Below are 18009 nucleotides of genomic sequence, written 5' to 3'. Positions count from 1 at the left end.
GGCTGTTGGGATAAGTTTTTTATCCCCTGGTTATTTGTCTTTTCCTGGGTTGTTGCTCCTGTTGAGCACCTGTTTTTTCCTGTTGCCCAGCTGGGTTCCTTCCTTTGGTGAGGTTCCTTTCTTTGATGCGGAGACTGCGTTGCCTTTCGGCGCGGATGCGTTTCCCACCCCTCATGTTTGCACTGCTTTGGGACGTCCCCATATGTGACGAATATGAAGAGGCGGCGACTGTCGGAGGACGTAAGAGAAAACGGAATTTTTGTAAAATCTTACCTGTAAAATTCCTTTCTCTGAGTCCTCCGACAGTCGCCGCCCCCGCCCCTCTTTTGGGGTTTGGTTGTATACTCTACTGCTATTCCACTGAAACTGAGATATGGTTGCAGGAAGTAGGAGGGTATTGACTGAGGGGACCACCCCTTGAGGGTGGGATATGTTAACATTAAAGCTTTTAACATATTCTGTTGCCTAGCTACTCCTTCGGAGCAAAGTCTAATACCCCATATGTGACGAATATGAAGAGGCGGCGACTGTCGGAGGACTCAGAGAAAGGAATTTTACAGGTAAGATTTTACAAAAATTCCGTTATTTAAAAAATTGTGCTTTGAAAACTGTCACATGACATTAAAAAAAAAAAGAAAAAGAAAAAAGTATCAATAATCGGTATCGGCGAGTACTTGGAAAAAAGTATCAGTACTACCCTAATATCTACCCCAGCCCAATCTCCATCCAGCGCTGTTTACAAGAGGTAGATGCTCTCTCTGCACTCACAGGACAGATTGATATTGGTTAATCAAATCCTGTGATGGGGCGGAGCCGAGCCGCACTGTCTGTGTCCATAGACGCAGTCAGCGCAGCTTGGGATCGAGCCTCCACAAGTGCCCCCATAAGAAGCAACTTCCTATGGGGGCAATTGCCAAAGAGGAGGAGCCAGAAGCACTGGCCGGGGAAGAGCAGGACTGGGATTGCTCTGTGCAAAACCATTGCAGGTAAGGCCCCGTTCACACTGGGGCGATCAGACTTCCCCGGGCGACCACGCACCGCGACCTCGGAGCGGCCCGGCACGGACTTCATAACATTGAAGTCTATGCAGGTCGCTCCGGGTCGCCCCAAAGAAGCTCCGGACCCTTTTTCTAAGTCGGACCGACTTGTGTCGCTCCTATTAGAACGGGTCCGCAGCTTCTCTATGGCAGGCGACCTGTCAGGCGACCAGGTCGCCTGACAGGTTGCCCCAGTGTGAACGGGGGCTAAGTCTGATATGTTTATTATTTGAAGAAAAAAAAAATGTTTATAATCGCCTTAAATGGCGCCAACAGTTTGCATTGCTCTATACAAAATGAAGTAAAACTGTACAGATAGAATTCAATACAGGGGGAATCGGAGGGTCCTACTTAAGAGATTACTGCTCTGTGTTTTGGCACTAAAAATTCAGTTTGCTTATTTTAGTAGCTTACTGTATCGTTTTTCAGTGAATGCATATATGTGTATTATATTATAGTTATATATATATATATATATATATATATATATATAAGTGTTACTAAACCCAAAACAGTAAAATCAGTGTGTATATGCAGTAAAGCATGCTTGTTATACTCACTGTGGAACCTAATGGGATTAATCCTCTGCATTGTGTAAAAAGGCTTTTCGATCCTCTTTTCTAATCCTCCCCTTCTATTGTTCCCAGTATATTTCCTCATAGTACAAAGCTAGGGGGGCAAGCTGCACATGCTCAGTTTGGTGGGTATTGCTAGAGACAGGGGTCCTGCGGTCTCATAGGACAGTCAGAGAAGAATGAAAACTTATCCTACAAGCTTTAACCACACACTGATTGAAGTCACAAGACTGTTATATACTGCTGGTGAGAAAATGTATTTAGCAGTTTATTTTTACTAAAATGATTGCATTTCCATGTTCTGTGTACTGTGGCCAGATATAGTGACTGCAGGCTCCTAGGTTTAGTAACACTTTACTTGACATCATATTCATATTATAGTAACAGATGCTATAATAAACATCATACATACATCAGCAGGTCACCCCATAGTTTATTATAATAGACGTGTCCTCCACCCAATCATTATGACCAGTCATTCTGAGTATAGGAGAACTCATCTAATGACTGGTAATCAGAGGTTTTTTTTCTCTTCCTACATTAACCAGTTCTGGACCGGAAAGGTTCTACCCCCCCCCTTAATGCCCAGGTAATTTTTCACAATTCGGCACTGCGTTACTTTAACAGAAAATTGCGCGGTCGTGCGACACTTTACCAAAATTAATTGATATTTTTTACCCTACAAATAGCTTTCTTTGGGTAGTATTTGATCACCTGCAATTTTTTTTTTTTGCGCTATAAGCAAAATAGAGCAACAATTCTGGGAAAATTTTTTTTTATATATATATATATATATATATAAATAAATATATATATAAATAATTTTTTTTCACATTGCTATATAACATTCAGAAAAAAAAAAAAAATTAATCAATTTTTCATCCTTTTAGGCCAATTTGTATTCTACATATTTTTGGTAAAAAAAAAAAAAAAAATCTTTTGATTGGTTTGTGCAAAAGTTATTGTGTCTACAATCTAGGGGAAAGATTTATATAATTTATATGGCATATTCTTTTTTACAAGTAATTGCAGGGGACAGATCGGACCCCTGACTGACATTCTTGACACTTTTGGGGGGACCAGTGACATAATCAGTGCTAAAAATATGCACTGTTACTGTAATAATGACACTGGCAGGGAAGGGGTTAACCTAGTGGCGATCAAAGGGTTAAGTGTGAGCATAGGGGGGTGTTTTCTAACTGTATGGGGGAGGGACTTGTGAAATTAACATAGAGACCTGTGATCCTATATAGAAGGATCACAAGCGCTCTGTGCTCATTTCAGAGAGAAGAATGGTTACTGTGTTTACAACAGTAGGCCGTCCTTCTCTCTCAGTGGGGAGTGATCGCAGGTGGCCGACGGAAATCGCAGCCGCCGGTCCCGTGGATCGGCTTCCCCAATTTCTGATGGAGGCAGGCGCATGCCCCCAGGAGTGTTCCCATGATCCGACATACCCATACATCGGTTTGCGAAGCCGAGCCAGCCTACCACAGTATATCTGCGGTAGGCGGTCGGCAAGTGGTTAGACAAGCCAAAGGGTTGTTTGAAATTGCCTTAAGGCTTTTGCGAAGTAACACCAAAGATTTGGGGTGCTGCTCCACCTCGCGCTTGGAGTGCAGGCTGGGAAAGCGCTTGTCTCTGCTCATTAAATACACCTATAAGAAAAGGAAGCATCTCGGGTGCCGGCCATCCCACAAACAAAACCCAGCATCATCAGTAGTAAAAGTGGCCTTCGTGCAGGCCATGCGATCTCAGTGTTTCACCTTCCCACAGGGCTTAAGCCCCATACACACGCAACGATTATCGGCCGACCGATCGTCCGATTTTTGTCCAGAGTTGTGTCTGTTGGTTGGAATGTGCCTAGACTGCACACAAATTTTCTCACCCAACAAAAATCAACTTCAGAAGTGATGTCATGTGTTGGATTGCTTTCTTTGTGTTCTTTCTTCACTGAGCATGCCCAGTCTTGCTCATTAGATTTTTCCCTGTCGAAATCTGTACTGACTGCACCAAAATCGGCCGTGTTTTGACGGCGGACAAAAATTTTATAACCTGCACACCAGAATTTTTCGGCCGAGAAGTCGGAGTTGGTTGTCGGAAGCAACATACTAACAAGCCGAAAATCGGCAGATCGGTCGTCGGGCGAAAATTCCCTGCCGATTTTCGACGCGTGTGTATGAGGCTTAAGTCATAAAGGCCCTCCATTACTAAGCCCCGTGGGTGTGACGAAATGCATCGAAGGGAGAGTGTGGCCTGGACGGAGTCTGGGCTTAGTTAGCTTTTACTACAGACTCCGCTGGGTTTTGTATGCGGGATGTGCAGCACCTGGGACGCTTCCTTTTCTTACGCATTGGGGTTATAATATGTGGTCAAGTTAGATCAGGAGTTTCCAAAATATCTTAAAAAAGAGCCAGTTTACTACTCTTTAGACTTTAGTGGGGCTGGACTGTGGCTGTTAACAGTAGGAAACGTCCTAGCGTCCGTGGGGAAAAAACAATGCCCCATCTTTGGTGTAAGTGGAAGGAATTGTATTTCGTCTTTGTTGTCATTGGGGCCCCATTGTTGTTGACTTTATTGAGAGGAATTGTGCCCCTTCGTTGGTGTCAATGCAAGGAATTGTGTTTCATCTTTGGTGTCATTGGGCCCCATTGTTGACATCATTGGGAGGAATTGTGCCCCTTCGTTGGTGTAAGTGGAAATAATTGTGTTTCATCTTTGGTGTCATTGGGCCCCATTGTTGACATCATTGGGAGGAATTGTGCCCCTTCGTTGGTGTCAGTGGGGGGAATTGTGCTCCATTGTTGGGATCGGTAGATGAAATAGTGCCCCAAGGTCCAGATAAAAGCAAGCACAGGGCTGCAGTTTGGGGACCACTGGGTTTGATGATAGCAGTTCTTTGTTAAAGTGGTGGTCACTTTTTAAATATCCGTATCAAAGTCCTTCCTGCAAAATAAAAGGTTGGCCTCCTTCCACTGACGTAAAGCAAATATAACTCAACTGGGTGTAATGCCCAGCCATGGGGCTCCTAGGTTCTGTGCTGTGAGAACATCCTTCCTCTAGTCTCTACTGTGTAGGGATCAGAGGAATAAACTACATAATGTAGAGGGCGTCCAATACTGCAAGATGACTCCAAAGATCAGCGATGCTGGAGGGGTAATAAACTTCCCCACCTGAGAGCTCAGGACTAAAGCCGGTGTTCTAAAATTTTGTCGGACCCATGAAAATTCCAGACCTGGTCACTTCGGCTGGTGCGAGCTCCGGTGCGCGTGCGCACTAGACATTTTCAAGGTCCGATGACATTCTAAGACTTAGCGAACAGCTGATTGAGAGGAGGAGGGGCTGAGGTGGGACGCACACACCGCCGCGCGAAAATTGCTGTCACGGGCGAACCATATGTGCTGGAGACCCCAAAATTGTATCGCAGGTAGCCAAGACGCTCCCCTACAGCTGTTAAAAATTTGGGGTCTCGGAGATGGAAGGGCACGGAGCAGTGGTCCCCGGTTCTCGGGGTCACTGCTCCGCGCCCTTTCATCCCCGAGACCCACGGGGTCACTGCTCCGCGCCCTTTCATCCCAGAGACCCATGGGGTCACTGCTCCGCGCCCTTTCATCCCAGAGACCCATGGGGTCACTGCTCCGCGCCCTTTCATCCCAGAGACCCATGGGGTCACTGCTCCGCGCCCTTTCATCCCCGAGACCCATGGGGTCACTGCTCCGCGCCCTTTTATCCCCGAGACCCCAAATTTCTAACAGCTGTAGGGGAGTGTCTTGGCTACCTGTAATACAATTTTGGGGTCTCCAGCACCTTTGGTTCACCCCTGACAGCAATTTTCCCGCGGCGGTGTGTGCGTCCCACCTCAGCCCCTCCTCCTCTCAATCAGCTGTTCGCTAAGTCTTAGAATTTCCTCGGACCATGTGCGCATGCGCACCGGGGCTCGCTCCAGCCGGAAGGTCCGGAATTTTCATGGGTCCGACAAAATTTTAGAACACCGGCAATTCCGCTGGCTTACCATAGAGATGACTGAGGATCATCTCCATGGTCTAAGAAACCGGAAGGGTTGAGTATTTTGTCACTTCCGGTTTTGGCAGGATGTAAACAAGCCATTAAAAGGATAAATCCATCCGAACACTAAAATCTCTACATCTACAGACATCCACAATCTAACACTAACCTATCTAACCCTGTATAGAAGAAATCACTAAGAATACCTTTTCTGAAGCCGATCTGGACTGGTCCCACGCTGAGCTGTCAGCGGCGGCTTCGCTGTGGAGGTGGGTGAAGAGGACTCCTCCGACAGCTGAAGCCCCATAGTAAAGTCTATGGGTGACATAACTTCCCCCCCATTCATTTCACAGCCGTTTTCGGCCGTGTCCTCTGCAGAGCTTCCACCGCTGGAGACTGGACCAGATCGGCTTCAAGAAAGGTATGGAAACTGATTTCTTCTTTACAGGGTTAGATAGGTTAGTATTCGATCGTGGGGGTCTGTAGATGTAGAGATTTTAGTGTTAGGGTGGACTTCTCCTTTAATTGCTTATTAAAGCATCTGATCAAACCAATCTCAAAGGCCCCTTTCACACAGGGCGATCCGATCCGCCTTTCAGTTTATCAGGCGGACCTGATTGGATGCTCCATGCATCCCTATGGGGCAGCGGATGTCAGCGGAGACATCGCTGACACCCGCTGCTATCCGATCTGTGAAATCCGGACGCATGGAAACCCTATTTTCCATCCGTCTGGAGGATGGGATCGGATGAGAACGGACAGGCGGTCCGTTCTCATCTGATTTCCCCATAGAGCAGAGCGGGGATCTGACAGCTCCGTCTCTGCACACAGAACGGAGATGGAGCTGATATCCGCCTGCTCAGCGGGGATTGGCACGTCGATCCACCGCTGAGCAGAACGGACTCCGTCGTGTGCACCGCCCGTGTAAAAGGGGCCTAATAGACCTCGGATGTCTCAGTATAGAGCAGTGGTCCTCAATTCCGGTCCTCGGGGGCCCACTAACAGGCCAGGTTTGCAAGATAACTAAATTACATCACAGGTGATATCATTTGCTGCTCAGTGATTGCAGCATTCTAGTCTGCACCTCCCCAAGGTAATACTTAAAATCTGGCCTGTTAGTGGGCCCCAAGGACCAGAGTTGAGGACCACTGGTCTAGAGGACCTGTCACTGCCCATGCTATCAAAAACGATGTTCATCTTTTGTGATAACAAAAAAAAGTGATATAAAAAAAAAAAAACGAAGAGTAAAAATGTTAAAAAATCATATTTAAAGCACCCTGGTGCTCGTGCGCAATGGTGAACGCATACGTAAGTCCCACACGTATGTAAACAGTTATCTCACCACACGTGAGGTATCCTAACGAATGTAGGAGCGACAGTAATAATTCTAGTGCCAGACCTCCTCTGTAATTTTAACTCTAAACAGGTCACCTGTAAAGGCTTTAAGGACATCGCCTATGGAGACTTTTATGTACCGTAGTTTTGCGTCATTCCATGGGCAAACAGCTTTTAAGCGTGACCTGTTCGGTATCTCTTTAGGCGGCGTAACGTCATCTTTTACATTTTGCCAACAAAATGGGAATTCTATTGCGTTTTTGTGTGCATTAAAATTCACTAAAGTGTATTTACAAAAAATATAAATAAAAAAATGCTGTGCAAATACTGTGTGACATAAAAAAAATTGCAACAACCACCATTTAATTCTCTATGGCCTCTGCAAAAAATAAAATAAAAATAGGGTTAAAATAAACTGAAGAAACTTTTTGAAGAACTGTGTGTGTGTGTGTGTGTGTGTGTGTGTGTGTGTGTGTGTGTATATATATATATATATATATATATATATATATATATATATATATATATAATGTGTGTGTGTGTATACAGGAGAGAGAGATGGCAGAATGGCCTGGGTGGGAGGTAGTTAACCTTTTATTCTGATATATATCAATCAATCTCTCAAATTAGTGTTATAAGACTACTAACCTAATGTTCATTTTGATCTCTCTGCAGCTAACTACTACTCCTCAAAGATGGCGGACGCAGTTCATTACATCCACCTGCAGAACTTTAGTAAGAGTCTCCTGGAAACCCTGAATGCCCAGCGTCTGGGTGGTCATTTCTGTGACGTCACCGTGCATATCCATGACGCGACTCTACGAGCCCATCGTTGTGTGTTGGCAGCAGGCAGCCCCTTCTTCCATGACAAGCTTCTCCTGGGTTACTCGGAGATTGAGGTCCCGCCAGTGGTGCCAACTCAGGTGGTACAGCAGTTGGTAGAGTTCATGTACAGCGGGTCGCTGGTTGTAGCCCAGTCCGAGGCTCTGCAGATCCTGACGGCGGCCAGTATCCTTCAGATTAAAACCGTCATCGACGAATGCACGCAGATCATATCGCAGAGCAGGGCGAATAAGCCCGTGACTATTGCTGGAGCAATGGCTCCTTGTGGACCTCAGAGTCGCTCCTCCATGAACAAAATCCAAGAACAGCCCCCCAAGGATGCAGACTGCTCAGCGACTTTGGCAATAAGAGACTCAAGTTGCTCTTTGCCGTCTTCTTTACGATCCAACGACATGGAGATCATGTCTCAGATGGGGACAGTTAGCGAAGCGCCAAAGTTGCTCTGCGCCTCGGAAGTGCGCTACAAGTTGAGGGACATGCTGTCGTCGCAGCAGCGGCAGATTCCAGAAGTCCGAGAGATAACCGTGTCAGAAGTGGAGCACGTCTCGGACAACGACGGAATGGCCACAGCTTACTTGACACAAGCGGAGGCTCCGCAGAGCTGCCACAGCCGGAAACAACGCCAGCCGGTGCGTCTCCAGATCTCAGACTCTGTCCCTGTGATCATTAAGGATGAAGAGGAAGAAGAGGAGGAGGAGGATGATGGGAACGGCAAAGAGGATAACGAGGAGGAGAAGGCACCTGTGTTCACAGAGTGTAGCGGAGGGTTTACCAGCTGCAGCGAAAATGAGAAAGTCAGAAGTCCGGATGATAAAGTCCGGAACGCCGGCAACGGGCGGAAAGACTCCACGACTGGCCAGATGGAATTTCCTACCGAGGGGCAGGACTTCTTTTCCAACCAGGATGTCTTTTCAGAAACCTTTATTCCTCCTTGGCAAAGTGAAGAGAACCTGTCAGAGGGCAATAGGGAGACTTCAATGGACAATGCAGACAAATTCAGGTCGGACTGCAGTTTAGAAGGCTCGAGCCTTAGGAACCTGGCTGTAGTGGCTAGCTCTGACTTCAAGTCCAGCCCCCCCTTTAATGCCCGAGTCGGGGAGTCCAGGGGGCTACCGTTTGTGGCGTCGGTCCTTAATCGAGAGCTCAAGAACTCCGTCTCGGCCTCTGTGGCCACGAGTTCTTCCAGCATCTTCCAGTTCCATCTGACCCACCCAACCCAAAATCAGCCTGGGGTCACACAGGGTTTTTTCAGCGTGCAGCAAGAAGGTGCCGGCAACGTCGTCCAAATGAATTCTAATATAGTCCCTGGAAACCTGCAGAACGACCAGACCCAGCGCCCGGGACCCTCCCGAAACCCGGAACCGTCCTATGTCTGCAGTCACTGTCAGAAGACCTTCAGTTCTCGGAAGAACTACACCAAACACATGTTCATCCATTCTGGTAAGTGCTCTGTGGTTTGTCTTTTAGCTGTGCCTTAAAGCGGTATTAAATCCAGAACCAAATATGTACTTTATTGCAGCTTTCCAATTATGTGGCTGCATTCGTTTTTTATTTTGTTTTGTTCCTAAGGGTTTTTTTCCCTCTGTTTTCACCTGGTGATGTAGCCAGTAACACACCTCCTGTATTAGTGCCCCCACTCTGGATGAAGGATCACAGAGGCACCTTTTGGACAGCAGCATTGTCAGTCTGGGGGGAAAGGGAGTGTTGGACTAGTAGATCTAAATACATTAACAAACACCATCTAGCACTGTATAACCAGTTACTGCAAACTCTTATTTTTTCCTTTTTGCGATAAAGGTTTTACATGAATACAAGCTAATCACTGTAAGCACCCCTATCGGTGTCAACCGCAATACGTGTATATACACGTTGCGGCCTTTAAACGGCGTGCCAGGGTTATGGCTGAAGCTTTCAACTATAACCACTGTGTTGTTTTTCTCAACCTACGATTCTGTTTTTCATGAAAGTGATCTGAGTGGCTGATTAGCCGCTGGATTTTAGAAGTCGCGGGAGATCATAAACGATAAACCGGTTCATTTTTGTCCATTGAAAGTTTTTATCTTTCGAAATTTGGTGGCTAAATGATGGTAGTATGTTTAGCCCTTCTGAAAATTCTTTCATCTTTCGAAATTGTCCGATTTTTGGTATATTCTATGGCCAGCTTAAGAGTTGTAAAATCAGAAGATTTATCTTAATGCATTCTACACATCAAGATAAAAAGCCTTCTACATGTAGCAGCCCCCCTAATACTTACCTGAGCCCTATCTTTGTCCAGCGATGTCCACGAGTCCCTCGGCCGTCCAGGACTCTCCCTCCTGATTGGGTAAGACACATCCGCGGCATCATTGGCTCCCACGGCTGTCAACCAATGTCAGTTAACCAATCAGGAGAGAGAGGGGCAGGGCCGAACCGCAGCCCTGTCTGAATGGACACATGGGAGCGTCAGCTTGGCTTGGGTGCCCCCATAGCAAGCTGCTTGCTGTGGGGGCACTCGGCAGGAGGGAGGGGCTAGAAGCAGTGAAGTGGGACCCGAGAAGAGAAGAGATGCCCTGTGCAAAACCAACTGCACAAAGGAGGGAAGTATAACATGTTTGTTATTTAGAAAGTGTCACTTTACTATATTATCAAAGGAAAGCACTGACATTCTACAAAAGTTTCTGTAAAGTAAACCTGAAGAGCTGGGGAGATCAGATTACATATGCTGCAGAATGAGTTTCATGGGGTAACAAGATGGGACCATCTGACTTGGTTTGTTGTACACTGGGTGCTTCTGAACACACAGGTGTTGCTGGGGTATCTCATATTTGAATGCCCAGTGTGGTTTGCAAACTGAGAGACATAAATGCCACCCGTTATAAAGGTTTATGTAATACAAGGAATTTTATGATAAAAAATAGGTGAGCAAAACTTTTTTTTCAAGTCGTCTTCTAGGACAGCCCATGAGACCTGGGGCTCCTGCTACCAGGACAGGAAACACGTTAAACCCAATCAGATAAAAGGTGGCTCTCTAGTCCTCAAACTTCAGTATTAGTGTTTCCTCCGGACAGGGAGTAACATATTTCAGGAACCTGGTTCTCTTGGTCTCATGGTCTGTCCTTTGGAGACTTGAAGAGTCGTACTTTCTCCTACCCAGGTGCGATACCTCTACTTACTGGTTAGTAGGTGGCTGCTCTTCTTCTGTCCTCAGTGCCTGGGGAGGGCCAGTACTGTTGATGTGGTCCGGAAGGCAGGGGGGAGTCTCTTCTATTCCGTGGGTGATCCTTGGCAGCAGCAGAGGCTGTGGCCCGTGAGCACACAGCTGATTCAGGGCTCTTCCTGTATCAGCTCCACGTGTAGGGAGGAAGAGGTGGAGCTCCTGCATTCCACGCTGGCTTCAGGAAGTGACAGGGTCACTTCCGGTCACGGTGATGTCATCATCGGGTGCCGGAAACGCTGGTTCTGGTCTCTAAAGCGTGAACAGGAGCTAGCTGGGTGGCTGATGCTATGTGGACCCAGCAGAGGCTGTGAAACACTGACAGAGCAGGAATGGATTCCTCTGCAGCACCTGCCCAGGCAGCGGAAGCAGGCTCTGACATCAGCACCTCTCAGGTAAGCTTGGGGACTCTTCCCTCTTGCGTATCCTGGGGGGGGTGTCTTTCCTTCCTTCACCATAGCTTAGGGCTTGGTTAAAAGGGCACTCTTCCTTTTCCTACACAAGGGTGTTTTGAGGATTGGGGTGGCTAAACACTCAGACTAAATAAACATTTATTGTCTTACAGACCAAGGCTCTGGACAAAGCGGGGTAACCGCCCAAAAGGAAATGTGCAGTTTGTGGAGCAAAACTGAGCTCCTCATGGAGTAAAGCAGTCTGCCGCAAATGCATAGACAGTTTAGTTAAAGATGATCCAGCTGTATCCTCACAGAGGATGCTGACTTCAGTTAGAGATGAACTAACGTCTACCTTTAGTTCTTTTAAAGATCTTATTGACAAAATATAGCCTCCCTCTCAGAGTCGGGGATTGGCTAAACCTATGGCTGGAGTTCCTCTGCCGAGAGCAGGCGTGGATCCATGAGAGGAGTCTGCGTCTCCCCATTCCTCACAGAAAGAATCGGATCAGGGGAAGAGCCTAAGGATATGGGATCCAGGGGCACTAGATACAAATTCTCATTAGAGGATGTGGATGATTTATTAAAAGCTGTCTGTTACACTTGAAGTTAAAGAGGAAAAGGTTCAGTTAATCTAAACATGATCTTATGTATGAAAGAATGCATAAGAAATAGGCCAGGGTTTTCCCTGTGCACAGTTCCCTTCTAGATACAATTCGATTGGAATGAGAAAATCCTAAACGGAAACCATTTTTCTCCAGTAGTCTGAAAAGGTTTCCTTTTGATAAGGCGCAGTGGTGGAACAAGTATCCCAAGTTGGATGCCCCTCTTTCAAAGATTTCCAAAAAGATGGATCTAGCCTTTGATGATATGGGTACACTTAAAGACCCCATGGATAAGAGAGGAGATATCCTATTGCCAGGGCCTGGGAGGCATCTACTAATAGTCTCAAACCTGTTTTAGCATCCACTTGTTTAGCCAGACACCTGGAGGTATGGCTTTCACAAATACAGACTCACTTGTCTGCCGGTACACCAAGGGATCAAATTATTAAAACTTTTCCACTTTTCCAGGCTGTAGGGTTTTTGGCTGATTCCTCTGCTGAGGTAGTTAAAATGGCAGCCAGCACCTTGGCATTGGTTAATTCAGCTAGAAGTCTCTGGCTTAAAGAGGAAGTAAACTCGGCAATAAAAATCAAATTTTTAACATGCATGAAACATATATGCAATATAATTACATTCCACATACATTGTAAGCATCATACATGTTTAAAAGTACCTTTTTTCAAATTTGATATATCGTCTGCTTCCTGTAATAGGCAGCACCATATCTTCTCCTGTTTAATCGTACTCCGCTGACGTCATTTCCGCCCTCACTGCATTATTTGCCTAAATCTCGCGCATGCGCAGTTTGCCGCTATCTAAGCCTCTTTCTCGATCACCGTTACCTCGGCAACCGAGCTCTGCACTTCACATGATCCACACCCACTAACGAGGTAAGAGGAGCTACATCGCTGGGCTGGAACTATACACCATACACTTCTTTGTAGAAACAAAGGACAAAAGCTGTATATAGAAAGATAATATATATATATATATATATATATATATATATATATATATATATATAAAGTTTAAAGCTACAATTACAAGCCTTGCCTAAATAAAAATAATGTCATACATATATGAAGAAAGAAAGGACAAAAATGTATATATAGAAAGATGAATATATTTAAATGTATGTATGTGTTCAAATATATAGTATATGGATATATATATGTTATATGTATACAGATATATACTTCTATATATATATATATATATATATATATATATCTATATACCTGTCTAGGAATGCTTCACTTACTCCCCCTCCCCATCCCCCTGTCAGAGAGATAAGATCGTTCAGGAGAGGAGAGGAGAGGAGCATCGCGAGACTTCAGCTGTGCCGTGCTCACTTACTCCCCCTCCCCTTGTGTAACTTCTGGTCACTCCCCTGTGAGAGAGAGAGAGGGACACGGAAGCTGGGGAGAAAACCATGATAGGGAGAATCGCGAGACTTTAGCCATGCCGTGTTCAGATAGACCGGAAGAACTCAGAGTAATGAAACGGCATGCAGACTGTGCCGTTTATTGGATAGCAGACTGGGAATGCGCCGATGACGTCATTAAATATTACAGGAACGATTACTGGAAAACTATACAAGTAAGAAATCTTTTACATCCACCTATCGATTGCTGTGTTTATGCTGATTACAGTGAGCCCAAGTTAAAATTGTGAGTTTACAACCTCTTTAAAACATGGTCAGGAGACCCTTCTTCTAAATTGCTCTTATGAAGACTTCCCTTGACAGGCGATCATCCGTTTGGGCTTGGGTTGCAAGAAGCTCTAGAACGCACTGCCGATAAAAAGAGCTTGTTTCCAGAAAAGAGGAATTTCCCTACTCCTCTGAAGTTTTTTAGAGGGAAGGGGGTAGACAGCTGGATCCACAAGAAAAGGAGGCCAGGCCCAAGAAGCATTGAGCTGGCCACAAAGGCAGAGGAAGGGGGAGTGTCTAGTTTAACCCTCCTCAGCAACCCGCCAAGCTGCAATGACTCATTCCGCAGAGTGGGGGAAGCTTAAGGGCTTTCTTCCCACAGTGGAAAGAGATCACCTCAAGCCTTTTCATTTTAGATCTGGTGGCCAAGGGGCACAGACTGGAGTTCGATGCCTGGCCTCCAGAGAGATTGTTAATCACAAGTCTGCCCAGGGTTCGTGTGAAGGCTACTGCTCTGGGTCTCCAGTTAGGAGACTTGGATCAGAATGTTTTGGTTCCGGTTCCAGAGGCAGAGCAGGGCAAGGGTTTTTACTCCCACATCTTTGTGATAAAGAAACCCTTGGGGACTTATCACTTAATACTAAATCTGCTTGCTCTAAATCACCTGATCAAATACAAACGTTTTCGCATGGAATCAGTTTATTCCATAAGAAATTTGCTTACATAGGGTGCTTCATGGCAACGCTGGACTTGAAGGATGCTTACTTCCACATCCCCATTCACCCAGCATACCATATAAGTTTTTACGACTAGCCGTAAAGCTAGGACCAGAAATTTAGCATTTCCAGTTTCAAACCCTGCCATTTGGGTTGTCGTCAGCCCCACGCATCTTTACAAATGTCCTGGGGAAAGCATTAGCCCCGTTGAGACAAAAGCCATTCTGATCATCCCATACCTGGACGACCTCCTAGTAGTGGCAGGTTCATATCAAAAACTAGAGAAGGATCTCCGAATAGTTCAGGAGTTCCTCGGGGTGCTAGGCTGGTTGGTCAACAAGGAAAAATCTTCTCTGACACCTTCTGAGAGAGTGACATACCTTGGGTACGAGATTTCCTCCCTAGACCAAAAGATTTTTCTTCCAAGAGAAAAAGTTTCAAAAATAGCTCAGATGATGGCATCCTTTACAGACCAACCAGTGGATCTCGCTCAGATATTTCAAGAGCCATAGGCCTTATGACCTGCAGTTTTCTGGCTGTGCCTTGGGCGCAGTTTCGGCCATTCCCTCTTCAACTATTCCTTCTAGGAATTTGGGACGGGTCTCCCAAGTTCCTTGGAATTGAAGATAAAAATTCCCTCCAAAGTAAAGAGAACCCTGTGGTGGTGGTGGAGGTCGCCATTTCACCTCACAAAGGGGTTGGAATGGGTCATTCCGATATTACAAAAATAACAACAGATGCAAGCTCTTTCGGATCGTCAGCCCATCTTCAGGACAAAATAGCGTAGGGAGCATGATCCCCGCTGGAAGCAGGAGCATCATCCAATCAAAAAGAGCTCCTGGCAGTACAGAGAGCCTTAGAGGTTTTTCAGGCAGACGTCAGAGGACGCCATCTGCAGATCCACTCCGACAACATTGCAATTGTAGCATACCTCAACAAACAGGGGTGTACAAGAAGTCAAACGTTGCAGTTCATAGCCCAAAGGATTTTATCTTGGGCCGAGACGAATCTGGCCTCCATTTCAGCAATTCATCTGAAAGGGGCTCAGAATTGTCTGGTAATTTTACCGCCTTGGGATCCCAACTTAGTGCTTTCTGCTCTACAGAAGCCTCCCTTTGAAAATATTCTGGAGGTTCCCCTGATTACGCTATCCCAGAAGGTGGCCTTTTTGGTGGCTATCACCTCCGCGTGCAGGGTGTCGGAATTGGCGGAATTGTCTTGTTGTTACCCTTATTAGGTGGTTCTTTGCTCCTGTCCATCGTTTCTTTCCAAAGGTGGTCTCTTTCCAAAGGTGGTCTAATTTCCATCTGAATGAAGACATTGTGTTGCCTTCTCTTTGTCCCAGGCCAAAACATCCTAAGGAAATTGCGCTCCGTTCCCTGCATGTGGTTTGGGCTATTTTTGTGTACCTGGCAGTAGAGCTGCACGATTAATCGTTCTGGGATCGCGATCTCGATCCCCCCCCCCCCCTATGCGATCTCCATCACGAATATCGGCGATCCTGGGGGTGGGGTTATTTCACGGCCGCACCTCCGTCACGCCTCCTCTATGACGCGGCGGGCCGCACCTCTGTCACGCCTCCTCCATTGAGCACTCTGCAGATGACGCGGCAGGCCGCACCTCCGTCACGCCTCCTCAATTCAAGTCTGCAGATGACGCGACGGTGTCTTCCATCCCACCTCAGCCCCGCCTGCTCTGTCCCCGGAAGTGACGAGGTCCTATTTGTTCACGGGTCCGAGAAAATTATGGCATGATGAGCTTTCCATGAGGTAATCAAGGACAGAGGAGGGGGGGAGAGAGGGGAAAACCCTAAAAAATAAATAATTAAATGTATATTGTAATGAATGAATTATAAATATATATTTCATTTCATTATAATATACATTTTTTTTTAAATTTTTTTTTTTAGGGATTACATTTTCTGCACATAACACTACCTTTTCAGCATTTTTACTTGTGAATTATCAATATAATAATAATTAATGAAATTATTATTTTCATTATATTTATTGTAATATATATATATATATATAATGAAAATAATAATTTCATTTATTATTATATTGATAATTCACAAGTAAAAATGCTAAAAAGGTAGTGTTATGTGCAGAAAATGTAATCCCTAAAAAAAAAAAAATGTATAAATATACGTGGTGCTGAGAATCGTGAGTGAATCGTGATCTTTATTCCAAGCAAAAAAATTGTGATTCTCATTTTTGCCAGAATCGTGCAGCTCTACCTGGCAGCTACGGAGTCTTTTGGGAAGTCAAACTCACTATTTGTACTTACGGATGAGCCTCGAAAAAGACTATCTGCTTCTTCTGTGACCATTTCTAGATGGATCATACAGACGTTGACTCAGGCCTATTTAGTCCGGTTCCTCCTTTCCCTGTGAAGGCGCATTCTACACGGGAGCTCAGTGCTTCTTGGGCCTTTCGTCATCAGGTGTCTGTAACGCAGGGGTGCAAGGCGGCTACTCGGTCGTCGGTGCACACTTTCCAAAAATTTTATAAAGTGCATGTGTTGGCATCTGCAGATGCCTCTTTTGGCAGCAAGGTTTTGCAGGCTGCTGTTTAGGGGGCTTGTTCCCTCTTTGGGGGTGTAATGTTTTTCAGGTGAACTCCAGTTGTTTTGGTTGAGCTCCTGTTACCTGGTTGGCTATGGTTTAGCCTTGGGAATTTTTTTCTTGCTGTTCCCACCCCTCATGTTTGACACTGCTTTGGGATGTCCCAATGGTCAAGAAGATCAGGAACTGTGTCCGTCAATGAACGAAAAAGAAAATTAGATTTTTGACCTACCGTAAAATCCATTTCTCTGATGTTCATTGACGGACACAGCACCCACCCCCTCTATGGAGTAGTATTACGTCTGACACTGCTTGTAACAAAACTGAGTGCCTATAGCCGAGAGAGGGAGTATAACTCCCGGGACTGCTCATAGGCGTAGTCAAGTTTTTTTCTGCCTAGTGTCGTCCTGTTGGGGGCAGTATAACCTAACAGTCAAGAAGGTCAGGATCTGTGTCTATCAATGAGCATCAGAGAAATGAATTTTACGGTAAGTCAAAAATCCCATTTTTCTTTAAAAAAAAAAAAAGTGTTTCAACCCAGAAATAGACTCCTCTCTACTCCCAGAAGAGTTACAAATTTGAACAGAAGGATTATTTTTAGGCAGCGACATTCCAGTCTTGACTGTGTTGGTTATTTCTGCCTTTTTACTGTTTTTAGATCTTGTTTAGGAGATGATTTACATTCCAGTTTGAAGCTTAAATAGAAGAGCACATTGGCCGCCTATAGCATGACAGTGAGAGGTATTATTACCGGGCTTAAATTGGCCCCTGAGCTTTTCTCCGGGGCGCCTCCCTGCTCTGATGTCAGGCGATGGTTTATATCATCCTCCATACAGACATAGACGGAGATTGTGTATAGGAGGGTCACTGTTCTAAATATATCACACAAGCAGTTTCTGTAGAGCTCAAGCCCCTAAGTACTTCATCACAAGGCCGCTGTTTTAAGGTCCCTCCACCCCAGACATGAGAAATCTTGGCACAATCCAACCATTTTTGACCTGATTGAGCAACAGCGTCACTTCTATAGGTCAACTTTGAGGATTTGTTCCCATCCATCCCTTCTTCTCTAAATAATTATTGATATTCCTACAACT

At 45.5% G+C, this 18009-nt stretch overlaps 1 protein-coding gene and 1 long non-coding RNA gene across 2 annotated transcripts in view; both read left to right on the top strand.

Moving 5' to 3' along the window:
* The window catches only part of LOC309567852, a 463599-nt gene that overhangs the window by 21308 nt on the left and 424282 nt on the right, over nucleotides 1-18009 (top strand). The window lies entirely within an intron of this gene.
* The window catches only part of ZBTB45 (zinc finger and BTB domain containing 45), a gene marked incomplete at its 5' end in the record, with an annotated part of 52771 nt that overhangs the window by 19206 nt on the left and 15556 nt on the right, over nucleotides 1-18009 (top strand). Inside the window, one exon of the mRNA XM_082273305.1 lies at nucleotides 7625-9232. Within this exon, the coding sequence (XP_082129431.1) occupies nucleotides 7625-9232 (1608 nt within the window). The remainder of the gene's footprint in view (nucleotides 1-7624; nucleotides 9233-18009) is intronic.

Source organism: Pelophylax lessonae (genome assembly GCF_965119305.1).
Source record: "Pelophylax lessonae genome assembly, chromosome: 12".
NCBI lineage: Eukaryota > Metazoa > Chordata > Amphibia > Anura > Ranidae > Pelophylax > Pelophylax lessonae.
The sequence above is the reverse complement of the archived record's forward strand: the minus strand, read 5'-3'. Positions and strand labels throughout refer to the sequence as shown.